The sequence below is a fragment of the Littorina saxatilis genome, linkage group LG12, assembly GCF_037325665.1.
Source record: "Littorina saxatilis isolate snail1 linkage group LG12, US_GU_Lsax_2.0, whole genome shotgun sequence".
NCBI lineage: Eukaryota > Metazoa > Mollusca > Gastropoda > Littorinimorpha > Littorinidae > Littorina > Littorina saxatilis.
In genome coordinates this window covers 82,545,914-82,567,185 of record NC_090256.1, presented here as the reverse complement: position 1 = coordinate 82,567,185, position 21,272 = coordinate 82,545,914, and the positions used below count along the sequence as shown (strand labels likewise).

General features: G+C 42.4%; 1 protein-coding gene across 1 annotated transcript in view; it reads right to left on the bottom strand.

Annotated features, from left to right (window-relative positions):
• Positions 1 to 19,863, bottom strand: part of LOC138981607 (uncharacterized) — a 70,272-nt gene extending 50,409 nt beyond the window's left edge. Inside the window, exons 1-6 of the mRNA XM_070354579.1 lie at positions 19,568 to 19,863; positions 10,833 to 11,038; positions 10,007 to 10,115; positions 9,274 to 9,304; positions 7,950 to 8,005; positions 4,878 to 5,213 (exon numbers count right to left, since the gene is read on the bottom strand). Of these exons, the coding sequence (XP_070210680.1) occupies positions 4,878 to 5,213; positions 7,950 to 8,005; positions 9,274 to 9,304; positions 10,007 to 10,115; positions 10,833 to 11,035 (735 nt within the window). The 5' untranslated portion in view covers positions 11,036 to 11,038; positions 19,568 to 19,863. The remainder of the gene's footprint in view (positions 1 to 4,877; positions 5,214 to 7,949; positions 8,006 to 9,273; positions 9,305 to 10,006; positions 10,116 to 10,832; positions 11,039 to 19,567) is intronic.
• Between the last annotated feature and the right edge of the window lie 1,409 nt (positions 19,864 to 21,272).

The following is a 21,272-nucleotide window of genomic DNA, read 5'->3' as shown; positions in this document are numbered from 1 at the left end:
CTGGACCCACACTTCCCGCCCAGGCAGGAAGGGCAGCTGCCGGAAACGGCTGCTGAAACTGGGCAAAGCTCGAACCGGAAGGGACCATGGTCTGTCCGCATACCAGTGAACCAACACTTCCGGCCGGAACCGGAAGAGAAGCTGCCGTAAACGACTGCTTACGTAGTTCGTGGCTCGAACCGGATGGGACCATGGTCTGTCCGCTTTCCAGTGAACCACTACTTCCGGCCGGAGCCGGAAGGGAAGCTGCCGTGAACGACTGCTTACGTAATTCGTAGCTCAAACCGGCAGGGACCATGGTCTGTCCGCTGTCCAGTGAACCACTACTTCCAGGAACTGGAAGTGCAGCTGCCGCGGACGGCTGCTGCGAGCACATACCTTGCGACGACCGTGTCCCAAAAGGGACCTGCGCAGGTGCACTCCCGCAAGCGGAAGCCACCGAGCGCCGGCCGAGAAGAGAAACGCCTCCCTGCTCACGGCCTCCAGCACCAACGCCGAAGCCAGCAGGCTGGACAGGTGAACCGGAAACAGCAGGAACACAGGAAGCCAACGACCGAGGGTCGCACACCCCCGGGAGGGAGGCAGAGCTGGAAACAGGGTCCGTCCGCGCCATCTCTGAACGCACGAGCATCCGAATTTCTGGAAGCAAAGAGGACAAAATGCTAGCCACAAGAGTGCCAGCCTCCGGCACAGGTACCGGGGTCAAAACGGACGTGGTAGTAGAAACGCCCGCCGCCCGCGAGCCAGACGAAGTTTCCTCCGGCGCCGAAATGGGCACCGAAAAAACGAAGTTAGTCTTCGGGTCAGAAACGTGAACCGTGGGGTTCCTAGCCGAAGAAGTAGAAGCCGAGGACTTAGGTTTGCCAGGGCCTTTGCCCTTACTCTCGGCCTTAGCCGCTCTCTTTTTCTCACTATCCGACATGCTGTCGCGCAAGAAAAACAGACTACTGAAAATACACAAGTCTCTAGGACGTAAAATTTCAGCAGAATAAACTAGCACAAAGTACAAGTTACAAGGAGGTAATAGTGCTACTGGTCAACGCTAAAAGTCCGAGCACGGACCCAAACTAACCAGCGAAAAACACCACGTGTAAGCGAAAAATGGCGACCAAATGGCGGCCACAGCAACAAACTACCGAGTAAAATTCACAAGTCCGCGGACGAGAAAATTCTCAGCAGAATGGCAATGCAAACAACAACAAAATGAAACGATCTCACCGCTAGAAACAGCAATGAGCAGACGGGGAGCCAAGGCCGGTGGGTGTCAAGCAGACAGCAAACAACAGCCTAGGAGCGAAATCAGCACGACCTGTCTCTCTGGCTGAAAGATGTCGAATGTGGGTGTCTCGTACTGGGTACGAGATCTGTGGCGTGACACGCTACGGGAGGCAACCCAGGGTAGCAAGCTTGCTACTTTTTTAGCTTGGGTTGCTTCCCTTATACTATAGACGGGATAGCGTTTCAGTTTACCTAGCATCTCGACTGCGTCAATGCTAAATATGTGACTCGGAGTAAGAATATGTAATTTAATTGAATTTTAGTCTCAGAATGCACCAGATTGCACAGATTTTAATGTACCATTTATCAAAATTTTGGGGCAGCATGCCCCCAAACCCCCCAAGAAAAAAAGATTTTCCTCGTTTTTCATCACAAGAGAGTCCCACCCCTGAGGGTTGAATGGCAAAAAAGGGGTCGATTTCTGAGGAACAGCAAAAGGAAAATCAACAACAGAAAGAAAACACACAAAAAACCAACTGATTTATCAAAACAACAAATTGATGAAGACAACATTCACCAGTACAACACCAGGTCAAGTGGCACAGGATTAAAAGGTTGATCAGATAAACTATCACTATCAGTGGTGCAAATTCGTTAACCGTATAATGGGTCAGTTGGTTGATAAAGATACGATAAAAGAACAGCACGGTAAACATACTCCAGCTTACCTCACGCGCTACATCAAACTGAAAGATAACAAAAGCTAGGCTCCTAAAACCAAGTATGATAACAAGCGTACATAGCTGTTTCCCATAAACTGATAAAGACATGAAAACAAAAACAAAGGAAATATTTATGGATTTTCCATGTGAAAAGATAAATCAAGTATGATATATAACAATTCAACATGGTTTCCCATTTGCATGCATAACAAAAACAAACAAAACGTTACTTGATTCCTCATGCAAAAATTAACCCACATAGAAAAGAAAACACTTCAAGATCAAAAGAAAATAAGTGATGAGTATAAAATACAATGGAATACTAAATCTAAACAACAAAGTGACTGTGGTGAGATGAACAAAGTTAAATAATAAAAACAAAGTTAAAGATATATCTCTTGTTTTTTAACAATGGAATACAGTAAAGGCATCTTGACACAGAACTCCCTTTTTTCAGATTGGACACGTATACCAGCAACAGATTCTCAGTAAAGACACAGCGTACTGACATCTTACTCAGAAATTGTTTCCTCGACTTGTGATAAGAACTTGTGTTTGCAATATACAAAATCTTGTCACAAAATGTAAGAGACACTTTAAAACAAACAAATATTACTGTAATGTGTGTCTTAGTAAATGTGATACGGTTTAGTGTTGGTAGTTTTAAGTGCAATCCTTAATTCTTAGTAAATGTGATGTATTTTACAGTGGAGTCCGGGTACAACGAATCTCAAGGGAGATACATTTTAGTTCGTTAGGTCAGTAATTCGCTGTAGAGTTTTCAACCCTAAATGGCCTTAAGACAAGTTTTCCCACTCACCTTCAAATGATCGTCCCATCGATCTTTCCTTGGAGAGTACAATCTCTGCATGTTTTCAACAGCTTCATAATATAATCCACAGAGGCATAAGTTCAAATGTTCACTTTACTGTCACAATTTTAGAAGTAAAATTGAAAAAGTCGTGTAAAAGCATGTACATGTACATTCTGATCAATCTCCGATTTCATGGTGTCCACCAGTTCTGGTGCATGTACTACCCTGGCCAAGTTTCCTCTCAAGACATCAAAGAGACCGCCCCATAGGTTAAACTCCCCATAGGTTAAAGGCACAGTAAGCCTCCCGTAAACCATCACAGATACGGTCAGGCTTTTACACACAGTACAAACACCCTTTCATTTAAACACTCACCGATTGAGAACATCCTAGGTGCCTTCCGTAAAGAGCGAACAATTTTCAAAGAATTTATTTTTGCGTGGTTTCCCTGAGCCATCGTGAACCCGTGTGATCCAGTTTCCCTTTTTCACAATGTAGTCGTCAGTTAGTCATTTGAATGTGACTCGATGTGAGCTTATTTACAATTGCACGTTTTTATGCACGAAACAAACGGCTGTGGTTCACAAGAACTCTAGCGATGGCTTTTGACTGTTGAGAGGAACGGCGATATGCATAAACCGTCGTCTGCTACGTACGACCCTTGCGTGACCCTGCTTCCGGGCTTTTCTTTTTTCAAACTTTCACAACTTCGAATTGTACTGATCTTGTCTTGATGAAAAAAGAATTCTTTTATGATTAAAGAATGTTTGTGTAACAAGCTGTCAATTTATTATTTAGATTTTAAAAGTTAGGTCTAGCGCAAAAACGCACCACGGTCCAAAAACATTCTGATAATCATCGATCCACGGCTATCGCCAGTTTACATCGATAGAATGAGACCCGAAGGCATTAGTAACTCATTTTTGACCTAAGTTCAGGATGGGTCCAAAAAGTGTTCGAGACAATCTGCAAAATTAATTCTTTAAAAATTGCTCGCTCTTTACATAGGGGGCACCTAGGATGTTCCCGTTTGGTGAGCGTTCAAATGGAAGGGTGTTTGTACTGTGTGTAAAATCCTAACAGTATCTGTGATGGTTTACGGAAGGCTTACTGTCCGGGCGTGATTTCCGGTAGTGAATATTCATAACAGCCGTCCAGCACCAAAACGAGGCGCCATTGTTGTAGAGGAGCAAGTCCACGAAAATAAATTCTTTGAAAATTTCTCACGCTCGACAGAAAGCAGCCAGGATGTTCCCGTTCGGTGAGCGTTCAAATGGAAGTATGCTTGTACTGTATGTAGACGCTCGGGGAGCTCTGTGATGGTTTACGGGAGGCTTACTGTGCCTTTAAACTCGGTCACTGACCCGGGTGCAGGAAGTGTTTCCTCTCTCATATGAAAGGGGAACCACCTCTCATAGCTAAAACTGGGTCAATGACCCCTGGGAAGAAGGTCAGTGTCTATAAACAAGGCCACCCAGCTATCACAATGGACCTGCCTTTGATCTCGCCTCACAGGCAGATCGTTGTAGCCTTGTGACTTTTTAGAGCACAGTCATAGCTTAGCAGCTGATTGGAATAATGAAAACACAGCGGCGGTGGCTGTTCCGTGCACCTCCCGCTGTTTGTTCAGAGTTCGCTCATCACGCGATGTGCACTTGTGTTTGTGTATTTTTGTCTTTGGAGACAATTATTGACATCAGTTCGTTGTAGCCTTGTGACTTTTAGAGACAAAACGGCTCTGGGGCGATGAAAACGTGTTTGTTATAAGAGGGGTTCGTTATGCAAATGAGTTCAAAAGGTTCGTTGTAGCCGAAAAGTAACAAGTAAGAAATAGAAGGCTGTCTGCCGGGAAATCAATGGCAGTTCGTTAAAAGCGGGATTTCGTTATACCCAGGTTCGTTATAGCTGGACTCCACTGTATGTCTGTGATCGCCTGACACTGCATGGCAATTTTCCTTGTTTTTATAAGGACAAAAAACTTTTGAGTCTTGAGTCTTGAGTCATAAACTGTACAGTAAGAGCTGGGAGTAGGACCACAAGTAACAAGACTCCAAGGGAACAGGGCAGCACAATCAACAGAACAAACAAAACCCTTGAACGACTAAATCCCCTAGCTACCTCACCTTTTGAGCTGATTTCCTGACGTACGTCTTGTTGATCAGATGACGATAATCTCGAAACTTCTCATCGGTCAGATGAAAGGCTCTCTGCAGGTGAGCGCAGATGGATTCTGACGGAATGAACGCTAAGTCCTCTGATTCCTCCAATCCACTGTCGTGCAGGGAGTAAGGGGTGGCTGTGCCTGTTGAAGAATTTTGAACATCTGCGGTACGGTGGTTGGGGGGTCCAGGGTCGCTCTGGGGGTTAACAGGGGAGGGGGAGAAGGGGGAGGGAGGGTCTGGAGCGGCGAGCACAGGGTAGGCCGCACACAGGAAGGCATGCTTGAACGCTCGCAGCTCCTGGAAAGGAATTTACACAGATAATAATAAACTTGCACCACAGAATCACAAGGGAAGCTTAATAAATGATGTTTCAAAATGAAGAGTGAAACAGTGAATACCTTTGCTTTTAGTGGGACAAACAATCCACACATGCTCCCTGTTCACGTGAGTGTTTCAGACACACCTGTTGCTATAGTGACTGGCCTGTGCATCTTAATTTGGTCTCACTAAAAGCAAGGGGGATAATTCAGTCTTCAACCCATGCAACCCCGACAGAATTATTTCCGGAATTCGTCCATTGGTTCAGCATTGTGAGTGTCACACATCTCAGAAACTGTTCAGACAATGTTAAATTATGAACATTAATTATGCTTTTATAAATCCTTGACAAATTTATTCTTATTAAATCAGTTAGTTGCATGCCGGTTACAATTTTTGCTTTAAAATCTCAGCTTCCAAGATAACTCAGTAGAAACCCAACATAACACAAAACAAATCAACCATAAACCTCACACTTTGACATTACTACCATTCAGCTATTCTTACCATTCTTTCATAATTCCGTTAAAGACATACTTCTACCAGTAAGATTCGTTCTTCAAAGGGAAACTTTTGAGAGATGAAAACTTTAAATGCGAACTTAACTCTGCATTTTGAATTTAAAACAATTTATCCAAGTGTGTGGATCATTTGTGAACATTGAACATTATTATACAGAAGGAAAAAATCAAAAAACAAAGAGACTGCAAACGTTCCAAAATGGAAAATTTCAATAGTAAATTTTCATTTGATTAATATACTTACCCAATTCTCATAAATGCCTTGACTTCAATCTCACATGCTAGATGTCGAAAAAGTACTCAAATTACCTGCCCTTGCAAGGGTGGTAACCAAGCTAAAAACAGACGCCATAGCCGTTGCTATGCCCTGTCCCACCTGGTTACCCATAACCCACCGCGCACCACATGAGCGCCAGCATCCGGAATAATCATTCGAGACTTCTCAAAAACCCGTAGGAAATTAAGTAGCAGGGATGGATGGGAGGGTATTAACTATGAGAATTGGGTAAGTATATTAATCAAATGAAAATGTACTATTGAAACCCCAGGCTCTGGACTCCTGAACACCTGTAAAGGAACCGAGGGAGGACCTACAGTGTAAAGAGATAAGAACATGAGCTTTTGGCTCTTAGTTCCAATCGACTGAGCGCAAATTAAAAAGGATTTTAAAACTCTAACCAGACAATTAGAAAATCCAAATCGCCCGGAGCGAAAAATCCTCCCGAGAGGAGGGAATTAAACACCAGAGGAGATTGACCAGGTTTTTGATTCAAGGAAATCTGGCCGAAAAAACGTGAAAAAACGGAACTATAAGTTCCAAGGCTACATCCTCCGGTAACCCCCAACAACGCATGTGCCTCACTGCCCTCCGGGGCTGAGGCCCAGAGTAAGAAGAACAAAGTCCTACTCGTTATACAAGGGGACGCCTCTAAACCTCTTAAAACAAGGTCCTTTGATCATGTCCGCAAAAGCGCCATGAACATCAGAAGAGAGGCCTAATTGTTTCAAAGTAGCTGAGATAGCCGAGACGCTGGAACCTCCAAGAAGAGGCCAAGCTGCCCAGAGCCAAAAAAGAAACAGAGGTGATTAACCACCTGGATTGAGAGAGGGGCGCTAAGGAGTTGCACCCCGGCTCTATACGCCAATTGGCCAAGGAGGCCAATGAGGGGCATACACAGAGAAAGTGGAGGACCTATGTGCTTCATGCACCAAGACCAGAGTCAAAACCCACGATCTGTAACACAAACAGCACAACCTCCAGCCCTGTATGCAGATGACCCAACCCATGTGCAAGCCCTGAGAGGTCCTGCTGAGCGAGTCGGCCAGATTATAGAGCCGGCCGGGGAGATATTCCCCTGAGAAATTGATTTATTGTGAAAGAAACCAAATCAGAATCCCGTAAACTCTGACAGGGAGCGAGAACTTGCTCCTCCCTGCTAGTTCACATAGGAAGCAACAGAAATATTGTCCGTATGCAACCGGACATGCCTGAATGTAGCCACAAAGAAAGGCTAGTAGACTGAGAGCTACTGCTCCTAACTCCAGGCAATTAAGATGCCCAAGGAGTTGAGTCTACATCCACAGCCCCAAGACTGTAATTGCCAATGTAGGCTCCCATCCAGACAGAGACACATCCATGAAGCGGTCTAAGTCAGGGGGGGGAACAAAGCTAGGGAAAAGGCCCTAAGCGATCCAATTGGATTCCAGCCACCTACTCGCGTGGAGGAACCCATCCTGGAGGAGGACCCTCTTGTCCCAGACCTGTGAGGCCGAGTCCCAAAGAGACTTGAGGAAAGACTAGAGGGCCAGCATAGCCATCGATTCCGTCTGACCGAGAATCAAGGCTAAGGACCTCGCAGAGGTCTGCTCTTGTGCCAGTCTGGCAGTGATAAGAGCCAAAAGCCTCTCTATTCTCTCCTGTGAAGGACGAACCTTCCAAGAGACAGTGTCGAATGGCATGCCCGGGTAAAAAAACCTGGGATGGGGAGAGCTCAGATTTTGCCTGGGCAGGTAATTTGAGTAGTTTTTCGACATCTAGCATGTGAGATTGAAGTCAATGCATTTATGAGAATTGGGGTAAGAATATGTAATTTAATTCAGAATAAAAAAACAAGAAAGGTAGGTTGTTGGAACGTTTGTTATTGACAATACAATACATTCACAGAAGGATTTTCACACAGAGATCAATGCTGACCTTGTCTTCTAGGTGTGTGACAAAAGACTGTGGTGCTGCGGATCTTTTGGCACTTCCTGAAATCACGAAGAAAAAACTCATGACATTTTACTTTAATGTGTGGTCTTAGATTATTATAACAGACCTGTGCACACTCAAAACGCTCATCAGTAGTAAACAAACCAAATTTCAGTAGTTTTTAAAATGTTTCAGTAGTAAGCTGTAACGATAGTTCAAAGGTCAAAGGTCTCCTTTGCTGGATTTTACGATCTCCAGGTTGTCTTGAGAATAACTGGACTTCCAGCACTGTTGTGCCGTTTTCTTCTTCTTTGGTGACAGAGCTAGTGTCTCCTCTTCACTATCTGAGTCTCGCACTCTTTTTTTCTTTTCCATGTTTCACTTCAATCACAAGTTGCCACGCAGACGCTGGACGAACAAAGTCTAAGAACAAAGACTCAATGCTGAGAACACGCGCGCTTCCGGTAAATCGGAAAACGTCTTTTCAGCGCAACAGCCAACTAATTGGTCAAAACATCTTAAAACAGAAAAAAAGTACAAAATAATTTTTTTTGCGTAGATTGTAATACATTTTTTTTATATAAAACGATCCAAATTTACGTTCATCTTATTCTACATCATTTCCTGATTCCAAAAACATATAAATATGTTATATTTGGATTAAAAACAAGCTCTGAAAATTAAAAATATAAAAATTATGATCAAAATTAAATTTCCGAAATCGATTTAAAAACAATTTCATCTGATTCCTTGTCGGTTCCTGATTCCAAAAACATATAGATATGATATGTTTGGATTAAAAACACGCTCAGAAAGTTAAAACGACGTGCTATGCAGCACAGCGAAACCACTACCGCGCTGAACAGGCTCGTCAGTTTCACTCCGTTATGCACAAGCGGCGCACCACGGTCATTGTGAAAAAATGCAGTGCGTTCAGTTTCATTCTGTGAGTTCCACAGCTTGACTAAATGTAGTAATTTTGCCTTACGCGACTTGTTTTCTCTCATAATAACTCAACTCAACTGCCTGTTAGTTATAAAGCTTCAGAAAATATAATTAGCTGATCAACTTATTTTCATGGTCAAAATGTTGTGACTTTTCGGCCTCATTTTACCTGTGCTGTATGTCAAGTCTTTAAAGCGGTTTTGCTCAGTTTTCTTAACCGAGCATACTGGTTGTTTACAGCTTTTTAATCAAGTCTGTACAAATAGATATAAATGTGTTTAAAAAGCTTACCAGCTCAGTTTTCTTAACCGTGCATACTGGTTGTTTACAGCTTTTTAATCAAGTCTGTACAAATAGATATAAATGTGTTTAAAAAGCTTACCATCATCAACGCTGTTGTTTGAAGCATGAACCTGAAAAGTGGTAGAAAAACACTTGTTTAACCAAGTATGGGTAGCACGAACAGGAGAGAATGAAAACTAACATTTTAATTGAACCCAGTAAAAAAATGTCTAAACTTCATGAATTAATTTGTTTTTCTTCATTTTACCTGCAAAATAAAATGAAGAGAGAGAGAGAGAGAGAGAGAGAGAGAGAGAGAGAGAGAGAGAGAGAGAGAGAGAGAGAGAGAGAGAGAGAGAGAGAGAGAGAGAGAGAGAGAGAGAGAGAGAGAGAGAGAGAGAGAGAGAGAGAGAGAGAGAGAGAGAGAGAGAGAGAGAGAGAGAGAACTCGAAAACTTTATTACCGAGGGATGATAGCATTAGGTCCATATGGTCCTTTCTTACAGCTAGTCCCTACTATAATACACACATGAAACAAAGAACAAATATGAAGAATTTATAGAACAAAACAAAAAAAAACAATGGGGAAAGGTATAACAAAATAAAAAAAGAGAGAGAGAGAGAGAGAGAGAGAGAGAGAGAGAGAGAGAGAGAGAAAGAGAGAGAGAGAGAGAGTAGAGAGAGAGATAGATACAGCCTGACATGAATGCATATCTAATGCTCTTCTTACCTGCAAAAGATTTACATCTATGTAAGAAGCACTCCAAAAAAAGAAGAGAAAAACAAAGACAGACAGATAGATGCAGACACTAACAACCAAGAAAGTATTCTCACCACACGCATGGACTGGAATGTGGACTTGCGTCCAGCAAGATGGAGACAGCATTTTCTGAGCTCCAGTTGACTGAAGTAGTTGTGGATCTTTCGCATCGATGTACCATGCCTGGAATATTTGTGATGAATAAAATCAAGCCATTTAATCATGCCTGAAATAGTTGTGATGAAATCTGTTCTGGATAAAATCAAGCCATTTCATCCTGTACCACTTTAACAATTATGGTATCGTTAAAACTGCTGTGAATGCATGATTCTCACATCTTCAGTTGTAAATACCTAAACTCTAGCAGTAGCAACACAACAACAGTGTAGTTTAATGTACAGCCCCCTGTTCAAACACACACGTCCCTCTCCCTTTTTCATTGTAATCCTTTCTTACTTTCAGGCATCGACATTACCAGTGTTGTTGCAAGGCCTCAGTCTTCGGCACACTTTTTTGATCTGACGCATATTTCCGACCACAGGCCGGTCAAATGTCCAATAGCTTTGACAAGTAGGTGGGACGGCTTTTGACACCACAATTGTTTCCGGTCAGGACATTCTGACCGATATATATTTTGAATCCATGCAAGTAAAATGAAAGTTGAAAAAAAATTGAAGATGCAAGTCGCTTGCTTATTTCAATGCTTGTTATTCTCTCAGGTGCCAGGAGAACGGTTCCGAATAACTCTCACTTACTCTATTACACATGTCGTATGCATTTAGAGCGCTTACTTCCTTTTGTTTATCAGAATTTGAATCCAGGTCCAACAGACCTATTTTGCTCTGTGTCGGGGAACAGTACTGCATTACATCTTCAGACGCAGCGAAGCCCAAGACTCACCTGAGCAAGACAACTCCCGGGTCATGCTGCTCAAAGCTGCCAGAGGAGGTGTGGGGAGAGGAGGAGGTTGGGGTGGAGGAGGAATCATCGTTATGATCCAGACCCAGGTGGACCTTGGACCACTGGCGTTCCTCGGCCTCCAGCACGTGCTGCAGGATGTAGTCTGGCTTCAGCTGTCGCACAGCACTCTCCACGTTGAACATCCCCTGAGACAGAAAAGGACAATGAAAATGTGTCATAATTAAATTGCCACTGCTTTAAAGGAACCTAATTTCTTAATTCTCATGAAAGTGATCAGTACACCATCACAGGTCTGGCCAGGCTTTTACAGCTGAACCGACTTTTTAAGGCCCAACAGCTCCCCTCCCCCTTGTTTTAATCCGGGTTTTATAACTCTTTCTGGAGCATTGCAGAACACCTGCAAAATATCTGTACTAATCCAAAATTGTACCCGAAGAACGTCTTGTTTGTATGCATAAGGTCCTGAAAGTCTCAGAGCAATCCACTGGTTCATTGCTGAAATACAGTGCTTTTTGACATGGTAGTTGGTACACCTCAAAATTGATGCAAAAAACTCTTGTTTTTGACAAACCATGATGCGATCAACACCAGCATCAGTAAGACTTTAGTAGGAAGGAATAGTATAACATAAGAAAATTATGCAAGACAGCTACACAAAACAGTCTGATCTGGACAGTTCATTGATTTGACTTCCTCTTAGCATGTAAAAGTTGTCAAGATTGTGTTCATTCTGAATTTTCGACGATTTTTGAATTGGTACCTTACCTTTTTTGTCAGGTCGATTTTGGGAGTAGTCATGTACCCTTATTTTTAAGCGGCGTTCACAGTACCCTGTTAAAAATATATTTGATCCGAAAAGCGTGCCAGAAAGCCAAGTTGAGTGCCTTAAATGGCGTAGAAAGTTTCAATGAAAGGATATGGCAGTGAGTTCTTCAGTTGGGGTACGCAAGTTGTTGCAATAATGTTTTGCACAGTTAGGTTAACGGACCAAACATTAGACACAGAGAAGTAAGTCTTACCAAAAATGAATTCAAACGTAAAAGCCCCAGGACAAATGATTTAATATATTCATCAACACGTGACAATTACAAGGCCCATGAAATTAAATGCTCCTCACAAAACTATCAGCAGAGGAAATTCTCAGCCATGTCGAGGCAAACAATCTGTTATTACAGAATTAGGTTTAAATAAACAGTGCACAACAGTTCAAACAAACTTACCCAGAAAGAGAGCATGTGTTTATTTTTGTGTGCCTGTGTGTGTGTATCTGACCACATTTTCAATCTTTGTAAGCATCCCCCGCCCCCCCCCCCCCCTTCTCTCTCTAATGATTACATTGCTTACTCTGTTACCCTCAGGAAAAAGTTTAGTTCTATTCCTTTCTCTCTCTCTCTCTTAAGCCTGCTATTAACTACAGCCGAACAGTGAGTAGTTCGGCGACGTCATCAAATCAGGCGATTCCCCTGTTTTTTTGTTGCAGCGGTACGGTTCGCCGATACAATCCTGCAAACGTTCGGCGCTTCATCGGCGAACTGACTTTTCATTGGTTGAATATTTTTGTATCTGCATCCTCGAAGAGTGACGATACTGACGGCTATAACGCTGTCAACCGATCATGAGTCTTCTCACGTGATATTTCTTGATCATAAGACCGGTATCGCCGATACATTTCGCCGCTAGTTAGTACACCGAACCAGGCACGGTGTAACGTTCGCCGAACGTTCGGCGACCTAGTTCGGCTGTAGTTAGTAGCGGGCTTTACACACAAACACACGTACACACACATTCAGGTGTACACACACTCACACACACACACCAGCCACCCCTGCCCCTGTCAATCCAGATCAATCCACCTCCACACCCTTCCATATCCACATCACTTCAACAACCGCCACACCACATCACAACTCTCCCACCTACCCTACCTCGTCAATTTCATCCATAACTAACGGACGAGGAGATGACGAGTGCGTCCAAGTCTTGTTACTCAAACTTCCACAGCTGCGCAGACTGGCACTGGAAGGCACTTTCTGAGGAACTCTACAGAAGCAACCCCCTAAAACGTTCTGTAGTGAGTGCACTGAAGACTTGGAGTGATGTGCAAACACTAAACACTTTTGATCACACCGGGACATCAAGGTCATTGAGAAGCTGGGTATAATCATCGGAATCACTCTTGTAACACCCACTTAACTTCTCTCCCTATCACTTGAAAGCGTTGATCACGGTTGATCCTGATGCACACAAGTGAATGTTCTGATACTAAGCGATAGTGAGAATTAACCCGGAGGTGGATGACACACATACCGATTGATTAATTTTACATCGTAACATGCATGTGGTCTATCTGCTGCATAAATTCACGAGCATATTCTCACAGATGGTTTGTGCATTCACAACGAGAACGTACGTTGTAATGCTAACGTTTGTTTGCAAGTTCCCCCTGATAAAGCTACTATGATACTGCGGTTCATGATACACTGAGATTTTCTGTGCTGATTAAACCGTCACATGAACTCTAATGACGTTGGATAGATAATTATACAACAGGGTGCAGCAGTCTAGACTTAACACAGAATATTGTTCGGGGCTGAACAAACATTAAGCAAGCATGAATGTTCAACATGCCAGCATTTCAGCTTAGTAACAGTTCTCTTGTTTCAAATATCACGGAAACAATAATGTGTGAAAACAATAAGAGAAAGAAATTCCCGGTTATGAAAGACAGAAACAAAAACAGAAAGAAAAACAAACAACACAAATATTTATCCCCAAAACACACAGAATAAGGTCAATAGTATTTATTAATAGCAATAAAAGTAATAAGGAAAACGATTATAAATCACGCCTCACTGATAACCCAACCTCCTTATTCTGTTCTCCTTCCCAAACCGCTAGTACATGTACTGCATATTGGCTATATGCTGTAAAAAGATGTATCTTTTTTAACAACAACAAATATAACTGTGTCGAGTTCTTTGATATAGTAATTCTATTTACACACACACACATACAACACGACCCTTGTATCGATTCCCAATCTATGTTAAAAACTTTTAGTCAAAACTTGACTACATTTAAAAAAGCCAAATATAAAGGGGTAAAACACAAAGCCCAGACAAGCTCAAAATATAAACAAGTCGCGTAAGGCGAAAATACAACATTTAGTCAAGCTCAGTCGAACTCACAGAATGAAACTGAACGCATTGCATTTTTTCCGAAAGACCGTACACTCGTAGCATCGTCTGTCCACCGCTCGTGGCAAAGGCAGTGAAATTAACAATCCAGAAAAGCGCGTTAGCGGTTACGGTGAGGAGGATAGCACGCTTTTCTATATCTCTATTCTTTTTAACTCTCTGAACGTGTTTTTAATCCAAACATATCATATCTATATGTTTTTGGAATCAGGAACGGACAAGGAATAAGATGAAATTGTTTTTAAATCGATTTCGGAAATTTTATTTTAATCATAATTTTTTTATTTTTCATTTTCAGAGCTTGTTTTTAATCCGAATATAACATATTTATATGTTTTTGGAATCAGAAAATGATGAAGAATACGATAAACGTAGTTTTGGATCGTTTTCTAAAAAATAATTTTAATTACAATTTTCAGATTTTTAATGACCAAAGTCATTGATTAATTTTTAAGCCTCCAAGCTGAAATGCAATACCAAAGTCCGGCCTTCGTCGAAGATTGCTTTGCCAAAATTTCAATCAATTTGATTGAAAAATGAGGGTGTGACAGTGCCGCCTCAACTTTTACAAAATGCCGGATATGACGTCATCAAAGACATTTATCGAAAAAATGAAAAAACTTCTGGGGATATCATACCCAGGAATTCTCATGAAAAATGTCATAAAGATCGGTCCAGTAGTTTACTCTGAATCGCTCTACACACACACACACACACAGACACACACATACACTACGACGAGAGAGAGAGAGGAGAGAAAGAGAGAGAAAGAGAGAGAGAGAGAGAGAGAGAGGGGGGGGGGGGGGCCGGGGGAGAGCAGCAGAAAAAACACAAATAAAACAAATCCCTGTTACTCAGCGTCAGGTGATAGCATTATCAAAGGATCAAAATACCATGTGACATTACCAGATTATTAGTACATCCTTGTCCAAAGTTCTTATCAAATTAATCAGTACTCAAAAGTAAAATCAATAATGATAATGATACTGAACGGAAGTCTAATCATGACTCTCTCTCCCTCTTTCTCTATTTCTCTCTCTCACACACACACACACGCAAACACACACACACACACATACACAAACAATGCACCACTATAATCCAGAAAACATCACGCAATAAGCACAAAGCAATGAACAAACGGACAAATCCACACACACACAAAACACAAAGCAAACAAAGTTTAACCCAGACCTAGTTTATCAGTCATTTTGAACCTTATAATTCACAACATGTGCAGAAAACAACCATTGGTTAGCATGCTTACATTGCTGCTGAGCTTTTATGTATGACAAAATTCCTCTATTTACTTATTGACTGACTCAGTGACTGATAATCAATTGACTGGCTGATTGACTGATTACTTTTGAGCATACATAAAATGTTAATGTCTGTACCATGGCGATCTTAACCTAGTAGAGAACACTATGGTCTGTACAGAATACCCTAATCCTTATGATTTGGCAAATACCCTAGCTTAATTGACCTTGTCCTTGATCTCATAGATAATATACCTTTTCTGTAACACTCATTTGAACTGCAGGTCACACATGTGATCTCTCCTGATAACAGGTTAAATGTTATGAGTACGAGATCCATCCGGAAGGTGATAACACACATGTGTACAAAGACAGATTGCACTGCATGAGTACAACCAAACTTGACACCCTCAAAAATGTGTTCTCCCTATACTTTTTTGTCAACAGAATATGATCCAGAGAAGCTTTTTCAATAATATTGCAAGGCCCTGTGTTTTAGGACTTGCTTCCTTAACGACTTTTCCTCTTTATTCTTTCTTGTCTTTGTTTGTTTGTTTGTTTGTTTGCTTAACGCCCAGCCGACCACGAAGGGCCATATCAGGGCGGTGCTGCTTTGACATTTAACGTGCGCCACACACAAGACAGAAGTCGCAGCACAGGCTTCATGTCTCACCCAGTCACATTATTCTGACACCGGACCAACCAGTCCTAGCACTAACCCCATAATGCCAGACGCCAGGCGGAGCAGCCACCTAAGATTGCCAATTTTAAAGTCTTAGGTATGACCCGGCCGGGGTTCGAACCCACGACCTCCCGATTACGGGGCGGACGCCTTACCACTAGGCCAACCGTGCCGGTATTCTTTCTTGTCTGTATTTGTGTAACCGTAATGTCTGTAAATTTATCATTTTGAGATTCCCTCACTTTCCAAACAAAGTTCTCAAACTGTCTGCAGTCCTAAACAGCAGAACCATGTACTTTACCTTGCCTGATTAAGAGAACATACTGAAAGAAAAAAAGGCGCGTAAGGCGAAATTACTACATTTAGTCAAGCTGTGGAACTCACAGAATGAAACTGAACGCACTGCATTTTTTCCCAATGACCGTATAGTCCGCCGCTCGTACAAAGGGCGGTGAAATTAACGACCCTGTTTAGCGCGGAAGTGGTTTCGAATCCCGGCTGCGGCCGCCTGGTGGGTTAAGTGTGGAGATTTTTCCGATCTCCCAGGTCAACTTATGTGCAGACCTGCTAGTGCCTTATCCCCCTTCATGTGTACACGCAAGCACAAGACCAAGTGCGCACGGAAAAGATCCTGTAATCCATGTCAGAGTTCGGTGGGTTATAGAAACACGAAAATACCCAGCATGCTTCCTCCGAAAGCGGCGTATGGCTGCCTTAATGGCGGGGTAAAAACGGTCATACACGTAAAATTCCACTCGTGCATAAACACGAGTGTACGTGGGAGTTACAGCCCACGAACGCAGAAGAAGAAGAAGCGCGGAAGTGGTTGCGCTCTGCTGCATAGCAGCACGCTTTTCTGTACCTCTCTTCGTTTTAACTGTCTGAGCGTGTTTTTAATCCAAACATATCAGATCTATATGTGGAATCAGGAACCGACAAGGAATAAGATGAAATTGTTTTTAAATCGATTTTGGAAAATTAATTTATTTTTAATCATAAATTTTATATTTTCAATTTTTAGAGCTTGTTTGTAATCCAAATATAACATATGTATATGTTTTTGGAATCAGAAAATGACAAAGAATAAGATGAAAATGTTTTTGGATCGTTTAAAAAAAAACCTTTTAATTACAAGTTTCCGATTTTTAATGACCAAAGTCATTAATTAGTTTTTAAGCCATCAAGCTGAAATGCAATACCAAAGTCCGGCCTTTGTCGAAGATTGCTTTGCCAAAATTTCAATCAATTTGATTGAAAAATGAGGGTGTGACAGTGCCGCCTCAACTTTTACAAAAAGCCGGATATGACGTCATCAAAGGTATTTATTGAAAAAATGAAAAAAACGTCCGGGGATATCATTCCCAGGAACTCTCATGTCAAATTTCATAAAGATCGGTCTAGTAGTTTACTCTGAATCGCTCTACACACACACACGCACAGACACACACACACCCACACACACATACACCACGACCCTCGTCTCGATTCCCCCTCTATGTTAAAACATTCAGTCAAAACTTGACTGAATGTAAAAAGAATCTGAGAGTGAAACAGTGATATTATATTCATAGGCAGAGATCAAGAAACTTGTCTGCAGAAAGTTAATCATCTGCTAATCAATTCAGATACATTTCTGTACTGCTTTGTCTTCATTGGAAGCTTTTGAAATCCTCTCTTTACACCTTTCAAATTCTTTTCTAATCTTAAGTACCGGTACACTGTGAATGGCACGAGTAAACAAAAACCCTTGAAAATAAATAATGTGCTAATGCACTGCAACGCATGCTACGATCATCAATATATGTGAAGTTTTCACTGCATGAATTATTTATGTGGCTGTGTTTTACAGTGGAATATTGCCCCACAATGACTCATCTGCTAACTCCTTTCCTCACATGATCTTTACAGTGGAACCCCTGATTAAAGATGTCCCTCTTTTAACTTTATTTAAGACCCTATTTTTTCAAGATTTTCTGTAAATTATTCACCTCCATTTTATGATTTTAGACTACCTGCCTTTTAAAACTTGATATCTTCTCAAATATTAGGAGGCTTTAGTTACAAGGTAGCATTCCTGCACTCGTACACATACCATAAATCAACAGTTTTGAGTGTGTGTGTGGGGGGGGTGGGGGGTGTCATGCTGGATTCATTTTGATTTAAGTGCATGTCACTGTCAGTTGCAATATTATTAGGCTGTGGCTATATCCACGGGTCCGTGTCTCTAGACTCGATGCTATATCCACGTTACTGACGTCATCGTACTCAAGGGACGCTACTCTCGCCTTATATTTTCCTGCTTTCGGTTGGGCACTTCAGTTCACTGACTTCAGCTGTCAAATTTAAAAGTCAAAATTCCCTTTTATTTTTAAATAACGAGTTACACTCCATGAGTGGAATACAGGATCCAAAGTTCGATTAGCAGTACTTTGAAGGGGAGGAGAGGGGAGTTTATGTGATAAAATATAAACAAAGCCGGCTGCCGTTCTACCGTTGTGACCGGTGAAAACTGATTGCAGGAGTGCATTTGTGTTGCAATCTCAGCTCTATCAACGAAATGCTTTGGAGAAAAGAAGAGTAGAGCAAAATAAAAGAAAAGAAAGTCAAGAGGGGGAAAAATAAGTGAACAAATCTATTTCAACAACAACAAATATAAGACTGAGGCCAGGCTCGAAACGGAGGTCTCATGGACTGTTAGGCAAATCACATTCGTCTGAGACAACACGTCCGTTCGGGGAAAAATAGGAATCTATATTTTGTGCGATACTCCTGATGACTGCAATCGATCTCGACGAACTTTTCGAAAGTTGCACATGAGTGCACTCCTGTAAGGCTTTCAGTTTAGTTTCCAGGTTGTCAAAAGAGTTGATTTTTTCGTGGTAAAAACAAAATGGCGCTTGATATTAAGAGTGCCAACGCAAGGCTTTTCGTGCGACGATGACGTCAGTCACGTGGATATAGCCTGGGGACTAGAGACACGGACCCGTGGATATAGCCACAACCATATTATTAATTCTGAAATGTATTTTGATGAATGATTCATAAGATGATTTGCATGGGAGAGAAAATATGTTGACTTTTTTTTTATACATATCTAGTAATGTAGGTGAGGTCTACTCAAAAGTCTGTGTGGGAGCACTCTGAATAAGCATGTTAATTGTGTAAGAAAAAGCGTATTTATATAGATCTCACTGTCACTGAAGGATGGAAAGAATTTAAGGGGCTGGGTGGGTAGTCGAGCAGGGGACTTTAAAGGCACAGTTCTTCTCATGAACTAACAGTTCTGCTCAGTATGTCAGATCTGTCGAAGCTTTTACATGGGATAAGACCTAAGAGTAAAACCATCTCTCCACTTGCGAGTTGGACTCAGTAAAATGTCCTGACTGCTAATTCCAGCTACTGCAGAGCAGGAACTTTTTGCAATTAATAAATTCGTAAAAGCCATTTGCATAGCATATGCTCAAGTGGAGGGATGGTCTTTTTCACAGCAACAGAATCCCCCCCCCCCCCCCCCCCCCCAAAAAAAAAATACAAACCGAAGTTTGCCCAGAACGCTAGTTTCATACATGTACTCACGGCTGGAATAGGTACAACTGATGCCTTCGTCAGCCGGTTTCATCTCCAACAGAAGCAGTGGTACAGCTCAATAATTTTTTGAGTTGTGTGGCTTGTTTTGTGGTTGTACAAAGCTTTTGGGACCTGACGGGTTCGTGCTATGACCGCAAACGCTTGAGTTTACCCCGCCATTTTGTTCATCACATGATCAAAACAATTCAGTCTAAGGTCTACAACTCTCAAGAAGCTGTGAACTATTTTAAGGACAGTTGTTTCCCTTTAATCGCATACTGCTGATTTGAGATCAATTCGTCGCACTGCCACTCAGTGTCAGTAGTGTCTGTGTGCGATAACCATGATTATGTTACTGGAGGACAATTAAGAGCTGCGCCTTGCGCTGATAACTATGACGTAAAATATCTCTGAGCGTGCGTGCGTGTGGTTGTGTGCGTGCGTGTGTCAGTGTGCCATGACTGAGTGTGTGTGTGTGTGTGTGTGTGTGTGTGTGGTTGTGGTGTGTGGTGAGTGTGAGTGTGTGTGTGTGTTTGGTTCGTATTTTCATCATTAAATAAAGTAAATAAATAAATAAACAACAAATCAGTTTGGGAAACACCTGCAAAAAAACCCAAAAAGCCGCGTGAAGCAATATAAAAACATTTAGTCACGATCAACACCACATACATAGCGTGACTGCTTTAACGCACTTCGAGCCTACATCGCCAACTGAAGTCAGTGCTCAAATAACGATTTCCTCCCGAATTCCTAACAGTAAAAGGGGGCAATCACTTTTTGTGTGGCCATGTTGGGTTTGGCCATGTTGGGTTTGATGCGTGCATGCCTGGTTTTCTCCTGTAGATGGGTGTCGGCACAGAAGGTCTGCCCGCTGTCCTCAGCCAACATGCTCCGTCTTCATGGCAGCTCAAATTTTTTATCGAGGTTCTCTCCTCTAGATCCGCCGTGTTTCGCCTAGGGGCTTTCGCTGCCTAGTTGATAGGGTCACCTCGTAGAGGATGTGGTCATAGACCACGCACGGTCGGTCTTGGGATAGGGAAACGTTATGCTAGTCCGGAGGGATTACGCCACAATGGCCACCTCGCGAAGACCCAGGGTCCTAGACTAGGGAGGTCCAAGGGGAAGCACCGGGAGGGCTACCCCTCTACCCGCACCTCCAACACAATCCCTTCCCCTGGTAGCTTCATCCCCAAGGAGGAAACAAAGCTACCTGCAACACCCCAGGAGAGAGAAGTGAAAGTCGCTAGAGGGTGAGCTTCAGCCGGCTCACTCTTTGTCAAGGGACGCGGCTTTTGTCATCCTTTCTTTTTTCTTTAACAACAGTGCGAGAAGCCTGCTCATAGCAAAGCTCATTGTTAGTCATTTTGCTTTTAGCCTAGGGTCCTCCACCAAGCTCCCTCTTGACAGGTGGCGACGTAAGTGCTGCGCGAATTACAATGTTCGAGCCAACACATTACAAAACTCAACGAAAGAGGAGCTACAACCATGTCCAAAACAAAAAGGCCCACTTTGGCACGGCTTTCACCTCACTGGCTCAATTCAATGCTTCACGCTTTAGCGAAATCAGTGTCGACCCCAACGATGTGGCCCAAAACCCCATATCTCGTGATCCCTCATGGACAATGAAAGAAATGAATCATGTTTTGACACGGAATATTGTACAGCTACAAAGGATGATCGATCAGTTACTACTCAGGATACAAGCCCTTGAGCA